Source organism: Sciurus carolinensis, chromosome 14 (assembly GCF_902686445.1).
Source record: "Sciurus carolinensis chromosome 14, mSciCar1.2, whole genome shotgun sequence".
NCBI classification, from domain to species: Eukaryota; Metazoa; Chordata; class Mammalia; order Rodentia; family Sciuridae; genus Sciurus; species Sciurus carolinensis.
This window is the reverse complement of record NC_062226.1, coordinates 76,686,216-76,703,208: the sequence shown is the minus strand read 5'-3', so window position 1 is coordinate 76,703,208 and position 16,993 is coordinate 76,686,216. Positions and strand designations below refer to the sequence as shown.

At 37.5% G+C, this 16,993-nt stretch overlaps 1 protein-coding gene across 3 annotated transcripts in view; it reads right to left on the bottom strand.

The window, feature by feature from the left end:
- Pcsk5 (proprotein convertase subtilisin/kexin type 5) overlaps positions 1 to 16,993 on the bottom strand; it is a 438,740-nt gene that overhangs the window by 334,172 nt on the left and 87,575 nt on the right. For all 3 annotated transcript variants that reach the window (XM_047525058.1, XM_047525059.1, XM_047525060.1), the window contains exon 3: positions 14,790 to 14,903. In XM_047525058.1, coding sequence (XP_047381014.1) covers positions 14,790 to 14,903 — 114 coding nt within the window. The remainder of the gene's footprint in view (positions 1 to 14,789; positions 14,904 to 16,993) is intronic.

The window sequence follows — 16,993 nt, the reverse complement described above, 5'->3', positions numbered from 1 at the left end:
TGAATCAGGATTCAACACTGCAGATCTCTTTAATCTTTCATTTTCTTGGAGAATTCTACAATTAGAAATGTTTCTAATTCTGCCTCACCTCATCTTTTAAATTAATAATGAATGGCAAGTTTAACAGAGTTTTCTAATGTAGGCACATTAGGGAAAATAATTATAGGCTATTGTGCATGGACCTTGTGGAGTTAATTTCATTCATTCACAATAGAATATATATTGCCAGCATATCAGGTTGCTGGAACAGATGGTTTTGCTACCCTCCATCTATTGCCTGTACAAACTATAGCCAAGCACATCTTAGGGATATTTGCTAACCTGCAATGACAGTATAGAGAACATAAACCCAAACATGTTGAAGAGAAAAAAAAATTTTTTAAACTATAATGATAGAGTAGAATGTAAAAATCATGTAATATGTAATGTGAAAATTTTTTGTTTTTGTTTTTGGGAGTTTTGTTTATTTGTTTTGGTGATGAGGACTTATTACCAAAAAAATAAAAAAATAAAAAAATAAAAATAAAAAAAAAAACCCACCATGCTAGACAAGTGTTCTACCACTGAGCTACACCCCCAGCCCCAAACAGTTCTTTTTTTTCTTTTTGAAGAACAGTAAAAACAAAAAAGACTGACCTTGAAAAGATACTGGGGCTGCATGAGAGCCATTTACAAATATTTGCAGAGGGAGCTGGGAGTATATCTTGGTGGTAAAAGCATTTGCCTAGCATATGTGAGGTCCTGGGTTTGATCCTCAGCCACCACAAAAAAAGTCTAAAGAGAGTGAAATATTTGAAATAATCTGAATAATCAATTTGACCCTGTGACATGTATGGGGTATATTTTTAAGAACAAAAAGAACTATAATAAATTATTTGCAGTCATCACAGTACCTGTGATAATATTCTTATTCTGGGATAGTTTAGTACATACAAGGAGAGATGAAAGCAAAGAGTGACGATACTGGTATCACTAAGAACTGGATTTTCTTATGGGAAAAAGATGCAGATGTAAAATTGATGAGGATAATTTTTAAAATGTTGTGTAATTGATTTTAAACTGAAAATGTATGTATAGACCCATTTCCTATTTTATATAAGAAAAATACATAGGCCCAACTTTGTCTACTATAAAGTCCTAATGACTAAACCAATAGCATTGAGAATCTCAGCATTCATACTGTTGTCCCAATGTCAAGAAATTAAGAAACAAGGGATCTTTGGAGAAACATTTGATTCCAGACCTGGAGCAGGAAATACAGAATAGGAAGCAAATTGTCATATCAGAAGAAAAGAATACTGAATTACCTCAAAAGTACCTGGAAGTCAAATTGATGAGCTCTAACTAGCCAGAGATGTAACGATTTAAGCAAGAATAAGGTTTATCACTTCAATGAAATAAAGTGCATTAAATACGTCTACCCTATGAATTTGTAATGAAATTAGGGGAAAAAAAATCATTGGTGGCCTTTGGTGAATGCTATGGAAGTAAACCCCTAATGAATACAATGAAAAGAACTGAGGATTAATCTTGCTTTTCCTTTAGTTACAATGTCAGACTTGTTCCAAATCATTGGTGAGAAATTCCTCTTTATCAAGGTATTCTAGTCAGCAAATGAGGAAGGAATCACAGAAAGAGAATATCCCTATATGGTAAACTTTAATGAAAAAGTAAAGAATTTAAGTAATGGTAGCTGCCAAAATTACAAAGATAGACTAGGAAACCTGTTGTTCTTCCAGACAGAAATACACATATCAACTAGGGAGTGGTCTTTCCTAACTCTCTTCAGAAATAACACTGACCTTGAACTGCAGCCTTCCATTCTTCCTACCTACCAATTTATTGATAATGGTAGTGATAGAACCCCTAAACCATAGCACAAAAATGCAACCAGCAAAATCCAGATCAAAAGACTTGAAATAACCTAGATTCTTTGATGAAAAATTTCAAAGGAAAAAAGTATGGTAAGGAAGCCATACAATACAAGAGATTTAAGAAATATATCCATCAGTCACAATGTATGAGCCTTATCTAATCTGAATCAAATAAATTATAAAGAAAAAATTATGAAGCAGTAGAGAAAATTTCAACACTGGATATTTGAATATATAGATAAATTATTATTAAATTTTTACATGTGATAATGATACTATGGTTTTATTAAAAAAGGATGTTTTTTACAGCAATGTATACTAGAACATGCAGTGATGAAGTATGCTATTGGCTTTAAGATAGTTAGACTGGATGGTGTAATATATAAAGAGCACTGGCCTTGAGTTGATAATTATTAAAGATGGTGATGAAGACATGGGTGTTGATTATGTTATTCTCCTGACTTTTATTTTAAATTTTCCAAAAATGTTCTATAATGTTTTCAGTATAAGTGCATGAAATAAGGATCAAATATGATCCTCAACCTGGAATTTAGACCAGGTGACACATTCTGAAATTCCTCACTCCAGAAAGAGCCCTCTGAGTCAAGTGGATTTTTGGTTACTGAAAACATACAAGGTGGATACTGAGCACACATTCAGGGGTTAGACTGAGTTAGGTTTCAGGCTTATTCTAATTTGGTGTTCTATCTTACTAAAGATGACCTGATTCAAAATAAGCACAGACAGCAAAATCATGTAGTATTTATTATGGTGTGCTTGTACAGCATGGATGTTGAAGCAGAAGGGCCTGGGATACAGGCACAGAAGAAAGTGAAAATGGGCTTACAAAAGATTTCAGCAGCACAGAAATGAGCTAAAGACATTTATGTAAACCAGCTAGGCTTAACTTCCTACTGTTGAGAATCCTGCTGAGTTACAGTTCACTGAAAGATAAGAATAATTTCTCTATCACTAGTAATAAACCCAAACACCAAGTTTTCAAGACACTAATTTAACTAAGTTTCAGGAAACCATGCAAAGAGATCATTAGGAAAGCACAGTTCTATGCTACCCAGGCATTATTTTCTTCGCTTAGCTTCAGACATGCTAATTTAGGACGTCTGGATCAGAAATTGTATATCAGTAGCCATTTTACAAGGGTCAAATTGAACTTACCAGGAAACTGAAAAAGAAAAGACAAAAAAAAAAAAAAAAAAGCTACATTTCTTCCAAGTCATCTTTTAAGATTATTCTGTAGATCTTGTACCAATATTTGAATGGATGCTATTCAGACAAACTGACCCATTTTTTTTTTTTTTTTTTTAGCAAAAAGAAAGAAACTGGGATTTTTACCAGGTTCTTCTCTTCTAATCAAAGAAAGAATAATCAGCCAATGCATTCTTCTACTTTGTCTACATCATCTACCATCAAAAGTTAATACAATATTCTGAACCCAATTTTGATTTGAAACTATACAATTAAGTAACCAAATCTTGTTCTAGGATGGGCAGTTTTCTGCTACTTGTCTCACTCTAGTGTGTGTAATTTGACTCTGCACCATAAGGAAACTGGACTATCCACCACTAACACAGAATCCCATCTTAGGCTAAGGCAGCCTTCCGAGGATTTCTTACAATGGGGAAACTAGAAAGGTCACGTAGATGTGCAAGTGTGGTCTATGTAGAGATAATTATTACTTTCTCTTCCCCCGGCAATTTATGCATTTTCTTCTTTTTGATTCTTCTTATCACTGGATTGTTAAAAATTATTGCTATTCCTCCATTAATTTCCTGGTCAAGTTCACTGCCAAGCAAAAGAAAAGAAGCATTTCAGATGCCTTGGTCTCATGAGATTTTAGAATCTGAATTTTCAACATGGGACATTTGAAGCCACCCTTACCTTCTAGGAAGAGCCAAAAGCAGTTCTCTGAATTTGAAATATGATGAAATCTAAATGACTCTCTCCTCACTTTAGATAACAGAAATTGAGCACTTACTGAAAGAACCCTGCTTATTAGCATAATAAGTTAAGAGATAAGTTACAATAGGCCAAAAAGATGTGCCTTGATCACTAGAACTAACCCCAATACAGGGTGAAAAAAAATGAGGAATTCAGAGAAACTGTTTGATAACAAAACCTGAATCAACATATTCACGAAGACAACCACAGATTAAGTGAGTTCAAGGGTCAATCCTATCTACTATCCAACAGAAAATGAGTTACTAATTAAAGAAAAGTCTCAGCTAAAATCTTGATAAAAACAACTTCATTTCTGTTAACAAACCCACTCATTATAGTATATAGTAGGGCCTCATGAGCCAAATTACCCACATAGATTTGAAAGCAAATCTAAGAAGATAAATTACCAGTATGGAATAAATTATAGCTGACTCAAGAATATTCATAAAAGGTTGCATTGGCAGGAATAAATGTTACCAAAAACGATTTCTTCCAAGTGGGTCATTAATTATTGGCCTTTTCTGGAAGCACTTTGACTAGCTATTTATAGACTCACTTAACATTCCTAACATACCCACTTCCATCACTCCCATCATGTGGGACAATGAAATCCCAATTACCATAATCACCATAAGTTAATCAGAAAGTATCACTTAAGGTTCTGCTATGTAACCTCAATGGACCAGCATCAAATGATGAGGCAAATTGATTAAAGTAGCCCAAACTCCTATCCATAAAACGTTCCCCATAAGCTTCATTATAGAGGACAATATGGCCATCTCATTCACTCTTTTATCCTTGGTATTAGGAACATTGTAGTTGCTAGGAAGAAAATAAGCCTTTGCCATACATGCATATGAATAAAATGTGCCTCACAGACATCTCAATGGGCAACTGGGACTTTCCAGACTCTAGAACATATATGGACCCTACCTGAAATACAAATTTACTTTTTCTTGGAAATATAAGCATGCCTTTTCTTTTTTAAAAATTTTGAGTTATTTTATGATTATGTGAATTGAAAGTTTTTTAAAGGTGCTATCATTCCTGCTCAGTCTTCCATTGTAAGGCCAGGTAAGGCCTTAAAGGCATTCTAAATATCCTTGAGTCAGTGTTTGAGACCCTCACCGGTTTAAATTCTTCAAGAAAGTAATAGAGATTTTCAAAATGCCATAATGGGGGTGCTTCCTAGTATGTTCCATTGAACATTATGATTACTACCTCTGATGAAACATAGGGTGGGTAGAAAGTCAATGGGAGGAACTTATTACAAAAGCATTTGACTTCCTCTACCTAGAGAAGTCATCTGCATTGGTAAGAGAACACAATAAAAGAAGGCTTTGTTGTGTTTGAGCATATATACATGAATCTTGTTGAAGTGGCTGCAATATTTGCAGGTATTGACAGACTAAACTGCCATCCTGACCACAGACCTAAAGTTACAGTCTCTGTGATGAGAGGAGAGCATGGCAGAAGTAAATGCTCCAGGCATAAGGACCAGAAAATAAGGACATTTGAGGGACCCAGGAGCAAATTCAAGATATCAGAAAAAACACTTCCAAAGAAAATCATAAGTACACAATTTCTTCACACAAAAAAAAACTCATAAAATACCCATTTCTGCTTTTACTGGGAATTTACTAAAGATAATATAAACTGAAAATACAGTATGATACAAACACCAGTACAAATAATCTTTTACTTATTCTTGTCTCATTGATCCATTTAATCATTCATTTAATAAATATTTATAGGGGTCTATTATATATCAGGAATGGTCTGAGACACTGAGGATTGCAGGATGGTTTTCCTCCATGGTTCCTTCCTGCATGGGATCTATCTAATGGAAGTGCAGTTATCACATGATCACAAAGAGATGAAAAGATTCTTAATTATATTAAGGAAGGGAAAAAGAGATGAGGGTGGTGATTTGATGAATGCAGTGGAGGATCTGGGAAAGTGGTTATGGCAATCTCAAGGGAGTGATAGAATGAACCCAGGAAGGAGCACAGGAGGAGCATCCAGGCGGTACAAAGAATCTGTGGGGAAAATGAACTTGACATGTTCCTGGAAGAAAAATGAAGCCTGAAGGCTGAAGTCAGAAAGTGAGGCAGAAATTTCTGCAAGATGTGGTTGGAGAGGTAGGCAGGGAACAAACCATGTGAGGACTTGAAGGGAATGGTCTGGATTGTCAAAATGATAGAAAGTCATTTAGAAGTGCTAAGTAAAGGGAAGTGACTATGTGGGGAGGTTTTCCTTGGTTGGTTGGTTTGGGGTTTTAATGATCAATCGGATAACTGTATGGAGAATAGACTGGAAGAATTCAAATGTAGAAATTGGGAGACAGGTGAGCAGCTTTTACAATAGTCTAACTAAGAGACAGCAGTGGTATAGACTAGGCAGTGGTGGTGGGGAAGGAAAGATGGCAAAATCTGAAGAGGTAGAATGGCTTTTGCTAGGCAGATTGCTTTAAAGGAAGAATCAAGGATGATATCCAAGTTTCTATCTACTCAGAGTGAAAAATGAACAAATCCAGGATCATGCATTTGGTTTGGGGAAGTAGAGAAAAGAGTTGCAGGCCTGAGACTGATATCCTCCGAAAAATCTGCTCGCAAGGTTGGCCTTTGGCTGGCACCTGGGAAGTTGGATTTTGAGAGGGTTCCCACCATTCGCTAATAAGAAGGGCTCACTGCACCTAAACTCTTTAGGCAAACAATATAGCTCATGGTGCAACACCTGCTTCCCCCCAGGGAGTCTGGGGTTTTGGTGCACAGGAAGCAAAGGGTGACTATTTGGTCATCCTCCCCATAACAACCTGAGGCACTCAGTTTCAAGTGAACTTCCCTAGTAGACAAGATTTCACATGTATTGTCACACTTCAGTGCCGGGGGAATTAAGTGCTTTCCATGTGACTTCCCTCAGAGAAGTCTCTTGGAAGTTTGAGCCTGGTTTCTTCTGGGCTTTGCCCCATGTTCCTTTCCTTTCTGCTGATTTCGCTTTGTATCCTTTCACTGACATAAATCACAGCCATAAATATGACTACATGATGAGTCATGTGAGCCCTCCTAGTGATTCACCAAATGTGCGGGTGGTCTTGGGGACCTCCAACACAGAGACATACTGAGTTTGAAGCAGTATTCTAATGAAAGCTCAACAAAGCAGTTATAACCTCATGGGGTTGCTCTTAGCTAGACAGCAAGACATGGATCCATTGATGGTGTGTGCTCTTCTTAGACTCAATATCCAGTACAATTGACCAGGTGAATAGTAGGAATGTCCTTCAGAAACCATTGATCTGGATTCCTCATTTTTTCAAAAAACCCACAGTTGACAGAAGTAAAATACCTTTGTAAAGGTGGCAGAACTCATTCATAGCAAATACCAGTATATCACTTGCTATCTAATTGGAGTTTGTCCTTTCTCATAGGCCTCTTGCTTGCACCAGAATGTGCCACATGGTTGCAGATTTCCACCATGTTGCATTTTCAATTAAAACAGCTAAATGAGGTGTCTTAAAAGGATGATTTCCAAGCTGCCAGGACAATAATGCCACAAACTCCACCAGATTTTATTAGAGTCAAATGACAGTATAAATCATTAGAAAAATGTGTGCCAACCACAGAAACAGCAATGCCTCAAACTCTTTGATTACTGAACACCATCCAGTTGGCTGAGAAAGAACCATGTGGCTTAAAATCATTTTTCGCAATTACTATCCTAGCTAGTTCATCGTTTTTGGCAGATATGCCCCACATACATAAATGAACTCAGCTAATTTTCACTCTGCTGATCGACAAATAAGATTTTTTTTCTCCCTCAGTAAAGCCACCCAGAGAGCTTTCATAAAATCTGAGGTAGTGCATCAAAAAAAAAAAAAAAAAAAAAGAGTCCATTTGTTACGGTCTGTCTTGAAATGATGCATATTAAATAGGCCACCCAATATTCATCACAGAAATTTTGACTGCTAGGAGGGTGAGTCAAGAGTACCAGTTAACTATTAGTGTCTGAGAGTCAAATGACGATATTGCAGAGTATTTCCTTGCTTCTTTCTTTTTTCAAATTTTATTTTTTAGATGCACATAAAAACTACATGTTTACTGGGTACCATGTGATGTTTCAATTCATCCTCACACATTTATCATTTCTGTGTGACGAAAACATTCCAAATCCTTTCTTCTAGTTTTCTGAAAATATACAGTACATTATCCTTAGGTACAGTCGCCCTATTGTGCAACAGAACACCATAAATTCTTTTTCCTGCCTAACTATAACTTAGTATTAATTGATCAACCTTTCCTTTTCCCTTCTTCCCATTTTTTTTTTCTTTTGAGTTGAATTTGTCTTTGAAGTAAAAGAAAATGAAGTTATGTACTATGGGCTTCTCCAAAATCATTATTAGTTCTTAAACATTCTACAAGAAATGTCATATAATGCTATACCAGTTTCCTTGAGCAAAAAAATATCTATATGATTAAAAAAATAAAAGAACTTTTCTATTAAACTTAAATCTTCATTCCAGTTTCTTTTTCAAGTTGTTTTCTTAGGTCTGTTCATCAATAGTCCAACTGTTGAATTCCATGTAAGAAAGTCTTTTATGATAATTTCCAAAAATGTAAAACTATTTTCTATTGGTTAACCCCTTCCACAAAGAGAAACATCTCTCCAACAAAGGAGAACTCCTACAATGTGAACAAAATTCATCATCTATGAAGACTCTAGAGGGAAGTCACTATTAGACTAGTGATCCCAGGGGGCTCTAATTAAATGGATAATGCTCTATTCCTTAGATTTTTGAGGTGGTTGGATGGCATTTGTGGTATTCTTTAAACTTTGTATGCCTAAATACTTCATAATAATTTTTAAATATCACACTCCTTGACCTTGATCAATTGGCATTCCTAGTTCCATAAGAAAAAGTCTTCCTTAACCTTGCCATCTCTAGAGTCAAAGTGAATTTTCTTTACTCTTGTAAAAATGGTTCATTGCATCATCTAGGTTCCATTGAAACCAACGAGTTCTATTGCAATGAGTTTCCAAAGACTGAACCAAATCCTCCTGACATTTCCTGTCAGATATCTCTTGTCTCTGGAGTCACTTGAAAGAATACATAAGCCAAGGGTATTTTCAATTAGTATAAGTAAAGTGAAAATATCTCCTCACATTAAAGCTGCCAACTTCCCAAATAGAAAATGTTGTCAGCAAGAAAAAGTTAAACTGACCAAATGTATTTTAAAATGTACCATAAGTTTAAAAGCTCTTCTTTAAAAGCTCACATCTGATAATTGGAAGGTACAGCATAATGTGCTCACATAACCTTGTGTTTAAAGTATGGCAGAGCAGTGGGTTCTCAAAAGGGTTCCTGGACCCCAGCATTGGCTCAATGGGGAACTTATCAGAAATTCAGATTCCAAGACTCAGTGCTGGGGGTAGGATGGACAGTGGGTGGCAATCTATTTTAAGCTCTGATAAGTGGATGATGATACATAATGGGGGTGGGGGTAAGAGAAGAATGCAGGAACTTTGGATTATGTAGAGGGAAATGAGAGTGGGGAGGAGGCAGGGGTATGAAAGATGGTGGAATGAGACAGACTAATGATCATTGCCTTATGTACATGCATGATTACACAAATGGTGTGAATTTACATCATGTACAACCATAGAAATAAAAAAAAGTTATACCCCATTTGTGTACAATGAATCAAAATGCAGTCTGTAAAAATAAAAAGAAAGAAAGAAAGAAAGAAAGAAGCAAGTTCTCCAGATGATTCTAATACCTGATAGTTCAAAAACCACAGGCGCAGAAATTGGAACCTAAGGTTTCTGAATGCAGAGTGAACCAGTTCAAACACTGGTGTCTGCCCTTGGTGAATGGTGCGACCTTGGGCAAGTAACTTAACTTTAACATGCTTTAATTTCCTCATCTATAAGAATGAAGACAAAAGTTCCTGACTCACTGGACACTGGCACTAAAACATCACATGACAGACTCTGGCAAAACACTTCACACATACTGAGTGCTCATTAAATGTGAGCAATTATTTTCTCTACTATGGAGGTAATCATAGATTTACTCATCCTTTTATGCAATTACCATTTATTGAACATTTGCCACCTACTGACATTAAAAATCACCCACAGAGTTCTGATAAACTCTTACTGCCTAAGCTCTACTCAATACCAAAAAAGAAAGAACCAGACCTGGATAAAGGCACATGATTCTGGGGGAGAATTGGGGGGAAAGCTGCTTGACTGTTAAGCTTTCTTTGATGCTTTATCTACTCCTTATCTGCTTTATGGATCTTAGGAGGCAGGAATCATGTGTCTTTCTAAACCCCCAGTCCTGGTGTCTTGCCTGACAAAGGACAGATGTGGAAGTAGCTTGTAGATGCAAGGAAAAATGAGTTGTACTTCTAGGACAGGGCCCTCAAACTCCTGGAGCACTATATGCCAGGACAGAGGAACAATTACAAAGCCTTAAGGCTACGCATAATGGTTTTGCACATCATTTTTCAAGAGGAGGAGTGACATGAGCAAAGTTTTTAAATTAATTAAAAGAGACACTCAGGCACACTTCATGCCTTTCCTTAATCTCCACTCTCCTGTGGCAAATACATAATGACAGGAACAGGCCCAGGCTCACAAGTTGGAGGCCAAACCCTTATGGAGGTTAGCCAAGTAGTCCTCAGAAACTGCAGCAGGACCCAGGGCTCAGAGAAAGAAGAAGGAAAGGAACACTATGGCTCAGTTATGTCAATAATGTGTCACCAAAGAATGTTCCAAAGAGTGCCCACTGGACATGGACTCTCAAACTTCTTTGACTAGTAGCAATTGAAAGTACAAATAAAAACATAACGGCATGGTCAGGTGTGATGGTTTGCACCTGTAATCCTAGCTACTCAGAAGGCTGAGGCAGGAAGAGGGCCAGTTTGAGGTTAGTCTGTGCAACTCATTGAGATCCTGTCTCAAAATAAAATAAAATAAAATAGAAAACAAGGGTTGTAGCTCAGTGGTAGAGTACTTGCCTACCATAAGCAAGGCCCTGAATTCCATCCCCAGTTCCACCCACACATACAAAAAACCCCAGCATGTATTTCAGTGAAGATGTCAAAGAATAACAATAGCCACAATTATGATTTGTTGAAGGTACTCTAGTGTCAGGTTCTGTGCTAAAGTCTTCTCACACAAAATTTCATTTAGCTGTGGTAGCCAGCCTCTAAAAGGGCTGCAAGCGATTTTTACCTCCTAGTACACACACCCTTGTGTAGTCCCCTTTCACACAGAATCAGCACTGACTTGTATGACTCACAGAAAACAACACAAGTGGCTCTCTGAGGTTAGATCACAAAATACAGCAGCATTTCTTCCACCACCACCTCTCAGATCCCTTGCCTGGAGAAGATGGTGACTTCTCAAGTAGACATTCAAGCCCTGTGGCAAGGCCCAGGTGGAGAGAAACCAATATGCAGACCACGTGACCAGGTGATATTGGCAGTGGATCTTCCCACTCTCAGGTTTCAGCTTCAGCCCCAGACATCACAGATCAAAGAAATGCCACCATCACTGGGCTGTTGGAACTCCTGGCCCACAGAGTCCATTAAATAATAGTTGTTTTTAAAAAAATAAGTTCTGTGATGTTTTGCATTGTGGCAATAGATAACTCAGTCACAACAGCTAGAAAGTCTTTTGTCAGAGTTGAGGCGAGTTTAACCATCTTAATGATAGATATACTAAGTGAAGTCATGGGGATTTGCATCCAGGTTTGCAGTTTCAGCTCCTGTTCTGTCAGAGTATTTCTGACAGATAAACGTAAGGTATGTAATCCATTTCCCATTCTTCCCCCACCTCTCTGCTATGGACTAAACCCAGGGACACTTTACCACCGAGCTATACCCCAGGTCACTTTTAGTTTTTATTTTGGGACAGAGTCTTACTAAATTGCCCAGACTAAACTTGAACTTGTGCTTCTCCTGCCTCAGTCTCTAGAGTCACTGGAATTAGAGACCACATCTGGCTCCATCCCTTTTTGTTAAGGGTAAAGAAATCATTTAATGAAATTCTATTTAAAGTCTTTTGATTGTCCCCAAGATCAGCATTCATCCTCTGTGGCACCTACAAGTTTGCTTGTATTTTAGTAACTTCTCTAAGGATACAGTAGAAGTTCCTGATAGGCAGCAGTAATGTCTGCCTCACGGGGCTAGTAAACAGTAGAAAAGGCAGGGATAGGATGCCATCTCACCCACTGGACTTTGGGATCAATGTCCCTGCTTTGGCATCTCATTTCTCTCATTTCCCAGCTAGGTGATGTTAGGTAACTTCCATAAACCTCCTGAGCCTCAGATTCCACATTTTTGTAACAGGGCCAATATTAATGCACACATTTGGTTACTTAGAAAAATACACATAAAGTGCTTAGCACATTGCCTAGAACAACATAACTGTTCAATAATTGTTATCTATCTGAATTATTATCATCTAATTTGTGTTGAAAAACATATTCCAATGACCCAGTGAAAGCTCTTCTCTCATCCTTTCTCCGGGAGCCAAGAACTGGACTCTTTAGTCACCAGGCTAACTGAGATGCTAAGTCTTGGCCAGGGCTGCTCCTAGAGTTCAGCATGCCCTGCTAACATGTTGAAGGGGTCAAGGACAAGTACCAGCATCCCCACCATCCAGGGGGCACATGCAGACAGCAACTTGGCTCTTTCCTCTGAGGAAAAATGTGAGGTAAGAAAGGTCTCTCTCATCCTGGTCATATAAATGGGTACAGAGGCACTTCTGTCTCCACCCTATTTTGTAATACCATTATATTCTTGTTATTTTGTCAATGCAGACAAAGCTCCTTAGCTCCTGCCAACACTTGCTCCAAGCCTTCCCTTGTGTTTCACTCCTCCTTGGTTAGAACTAATAAGCTGTCATGTTTTATTATCCCCTCAGGTGACTCCTATCAAATGATGTCTCAATTCCCACGTCCCTTTGAACTCAGCTTTATGACTCTTTACTTTTTCCCCCTTAGACATGATTGAGCTTTCTGTATAAAATTGTTTGGAGTCTAAAATATTTCCACAACCTTCCACTTCTATGTAAGACCAAGAAAAGGGTACTTGGGAAAAATACTAGTCATATCCCCCCACCTCCAAATAAGCACAAACACCCAGCATTGCAAGGGTTGTTAGGTTTTAGGGGGCTTATAAAGAAGGACCGATATGTAGATGACCTCAAGTGACTATGATCTAGCAGAAGCGAATGAAAAACAATATTAGTATGTAGAATATAAAGTGCCAAGTGATGAATTCCAAGAACAGCAGGAATGGAGGACCCATTACCCCAGGGGAAGGGAAAATGATGACAGATGAGGACGAGGAGGGACTTGGGGGAGGAGTCAGTCTTGGGTGTGGTCTCTGAAGGGCGGGAGGATCCTGACCCAAGGAGATGGGCAAGGGCAGGCACAGCACCCCAGGCAGAAGGAATGGAAGGCCAGGATCCAGGAAATCATGAGGTAGGAATGGAAAATGCTATGGATTCAGGTCCTTTCATTAGTTTAGAGACATTTTGTACAGTGAGGGATAGGGTTTATTTAAAAAAAAAAAACATTGTATAGTGGAAAATACAATGTTTAGCAATACAAATTTTCAAGAAAGAGAAAAGTAAATAGTTTTTGTTTTTTTTTTTTTTTTACAGATTACCAAGCAAATTGATAACATTTGAATCTCATGATTAAGAGTAAGTAATGGGCTGGGCATGATAGTGCATGTGTATAATTCCAGTGTCTCAAGAGGCTGAGACAGGAGGATTTCAAGTTCAAGTTGAGCCTCAGGAGTTTAGTGAGATGCTGTCTCAAAATAAAAAATAAAAAGGGTGGGGATGTAGCTCAGTGGTAAAGTACCCTGGGTTCAATCACCAGTGATGATGATGATGATGATGATAAAATATAATATAATATAATATATTTAAACCCATTTCTCAGTAATTATGAAGCTAAAAACTCTTAAGGCTAGATAAGCTTATTTTCAAAGGAGGTAATGTGAAGTGAACAGATGGGATCACTCTTCTCAGCATGTTAAGCAAGTTGCCCTGAGGGAAACATCTTTTAGTTAAACCACTGAACTAGTTACAAGTGAAACACTTTCCAAAGGTTGAATGTTTACTCTGGTATGTGGATGCTAACCCTCACAATTAAGGGGGCAGAAATTTCCATTCAGTGGATTAGACAAAGGAAAATAAAGGAAAGGGAGGGGGGACAGGAATAGGAAAGACAGTGGAATGAATTTGACAAAATTTCTTATGTACATACATGAGTAAGCCACAATGAGTCTCATGTACCGTCATGTACACTGACAAGACTGGGGTCCTAATTAGAGTAAGATATAATCCATGCTTGTATCATTATATCAAAATGAATTCCACCCTCATGTACAACTAAAAAGAACCAATAAAATTTTTAAAGACCCAAAACTTTCCAACTATCTTTTTTCAAGGCCTAGTTTTAAATACTGGTATCTATAGGGATAGAACACACATTAGATGATATAAGTAGGGATTCTTATTAGCAGAATCATTTCAATTATTTCCAAGCAGCAATAGTCATTAACCAGACTGGTTTCAAGGAGGGATAAATGTGTTAAGAAATGAACACAATTACAGATAGATCTGAGGGTGACTTGTACCTTAGTATATTTTTCTATCTGCAGGTCCAAACATAGAAACTTGCTACATTACATTCAAACACAATTTCTATGAATTGGAGCTTTCTTCCCTTTCTTCTTAGAGCCAAAGGGTTAAGTTCAAACAAAATTCAGAAAACATTCTATGCCATTAACCAATTTCTTGTGGTGAGTCTTAAAACAGGAAAAAGACCCTGGTCACTATCTCTTTGTTGGCCCAATGCCAAGAGATTTTTTCCCCATACAAACACAAAACTGAATGACTCTGCCCCAGGCCAGACTTCGTAGGGCTTACCATATACCACATGCTCGGCCACTTGGGATCGTTGAAGTAAGTAGACTGGGCACGGCTGAGGTCATAGTCCCTCTTTGTTCGTTTTTTCACCACTTGTTGCTGGATCCACTCCACCTGCCAAGAAGAAGTGCATTTGGTGAGTTCAGGTAACATCGCAGCAAAACAGAAGCGACAGGCTGAGGCGTTTCCTGTCTACAGTCAATGCTGTCAAGGTCACAGGCTTCATCATGGCAACCAGAATCTCTGAGTCCAAGAGCTCAACAATTCCCTACAAACCCAGCTCTTATTCATTTTTAATGAAAGCAGGCATTTTAGTCCTTTATAGACAGATCATTTATAAATCTCAATAAGAAGCCAGACTTCTAACTTTTTCAGAAAGCATGTTACTTAAAATTTATTACAAAATGACAATGTTAACTTTTTAAAGGTATTTTTCCATTATTACTTTATATTAAGAGTTGGCAAACTTCTTGTGTAGTTTCAAATACTAAATATCTTAGACTTTGCAGGTCATATGGTCTCTGATGCCACTGTAGTACTGTAGACAAGACACAAATGAATTGGTATGACTGTGTTCCAGTAAAACTTTATGGACAAAACCAGGCTGAACTTTTCCTATATAAGTATAGGTCACATGTCCCTGACCTAATTTACATCAAATTTTTAAATGTTGTTTTGTGATCATACATCAAATTTAAAAAACATCCTGTGTGGGAAAGGGCAGAAAATATGGAATGAATTTAACAAAATCACATTACCAAAGGGAATTTCACCTTTATGTATATATAAAGTGTCAATTAAAAATAAATAAATGAGTGGATCAGTAGAGTAGATGAAGGAGAATATGGGGAGAAAGGAGAACAGGCAAAGAGGGGAGGATGGGGATTAGAAACAAATTCCATGCATGTATGCTTTTGTCAAAATGAACCCAACTACTATGTATAATGTACTATGTATAACCACTATACTCTAACTTAAAAAAAAAAAAAAAAAAAAAAAAAAAAAGTCCTAGAACCAAATGCCCCAGGATGACAGGTTTTTTAAAAAACAGCCTTCTATAACACAGTATGGTAGAAAAGCACTATTTGGGGACTCAGAATATCAAACCCTACCTAGTCTTAAGTCTAGCACAAAATTAGAAAAGTAATGCAATTTCCTGAATGACAAGCTCCCTGCCAATTCTAAAATTTAAACCTGCTACATTTGAGAAAACTCTTAATATTTAGCCATAACATTTGTTTAGATAAATTAATTGGGAAATGTATTTAACATTTTAAAAAATGTAATCTAATTGTAGGAGTATTTATTTGGGGGTGTATTTAAAAACAGGTCTTCATTACAACAACACAAAAATAGCACTGTGTAGTTTCAAAGGAGCACCTCATGGGCAGTGTAAACCCTGGTTAAATTCCTCAATTTGTTCTTAAATGTTACTTTGTTTTATCTTTCCTACTGATAGCTGACTTAGTCACAATGCTCTGAAATATTCTATTCAACCATTTCTCCCTAATCTCCACAAAGGAATTCAAAATTGAGGTGGAAGGGGTTTTGTAGTCAATAGCTGTAATTCTACATTTACCCATCCAGTAAAGATTTCAAAACATCTCTTGATTGAAGAATTGCTCAATGTTATGGTTTCAATATAAGGTATCCCCCAAAAGCTCATGTGTGAAACAACGCAAGAATGTGCAGAGATGAAAAGATTAGATTATGAGTGGATTAATCCATTTGATGGAGTCATCATTTGAAAGGATTACTGTAAAGGGTGGTAACTCTAGGTAGGTAGGGTGTGGCTGGAGGAAGTAGATCACGAGGGGCATGCCTTTGGTTTGGGGTTTACATTTTGTCCCAGGCACCTCTCCGCTTCTCTCTCTCTTTCTCTCAGTCTCTGTCCTTCCCCACTGCCTTGAGCTGAGCAGTTTCCTCTGCAGTTCCCTTCGACCATAATGTTTCTCCCTTGGAGCCAGCTGCCTAGGGACTGAATTCTCTGAAACTGGGATCAAAGATAAATCCTTCCTGCTTTCAGTTGTTTTTGTTAGGTGTTTTGGTCACAGCAACACAAAGCTCACTAACATGCTAGAGAAGAAGGGTCACTAAGGTATCCTTCATATTTTTTATATTTTTATATTTTATTCATTATTTTAGTTAAGAACATGTCCAGAAGTCCTTTTAATTGGGAGGGAGGGGTAGTTGTTAGTCTTTGG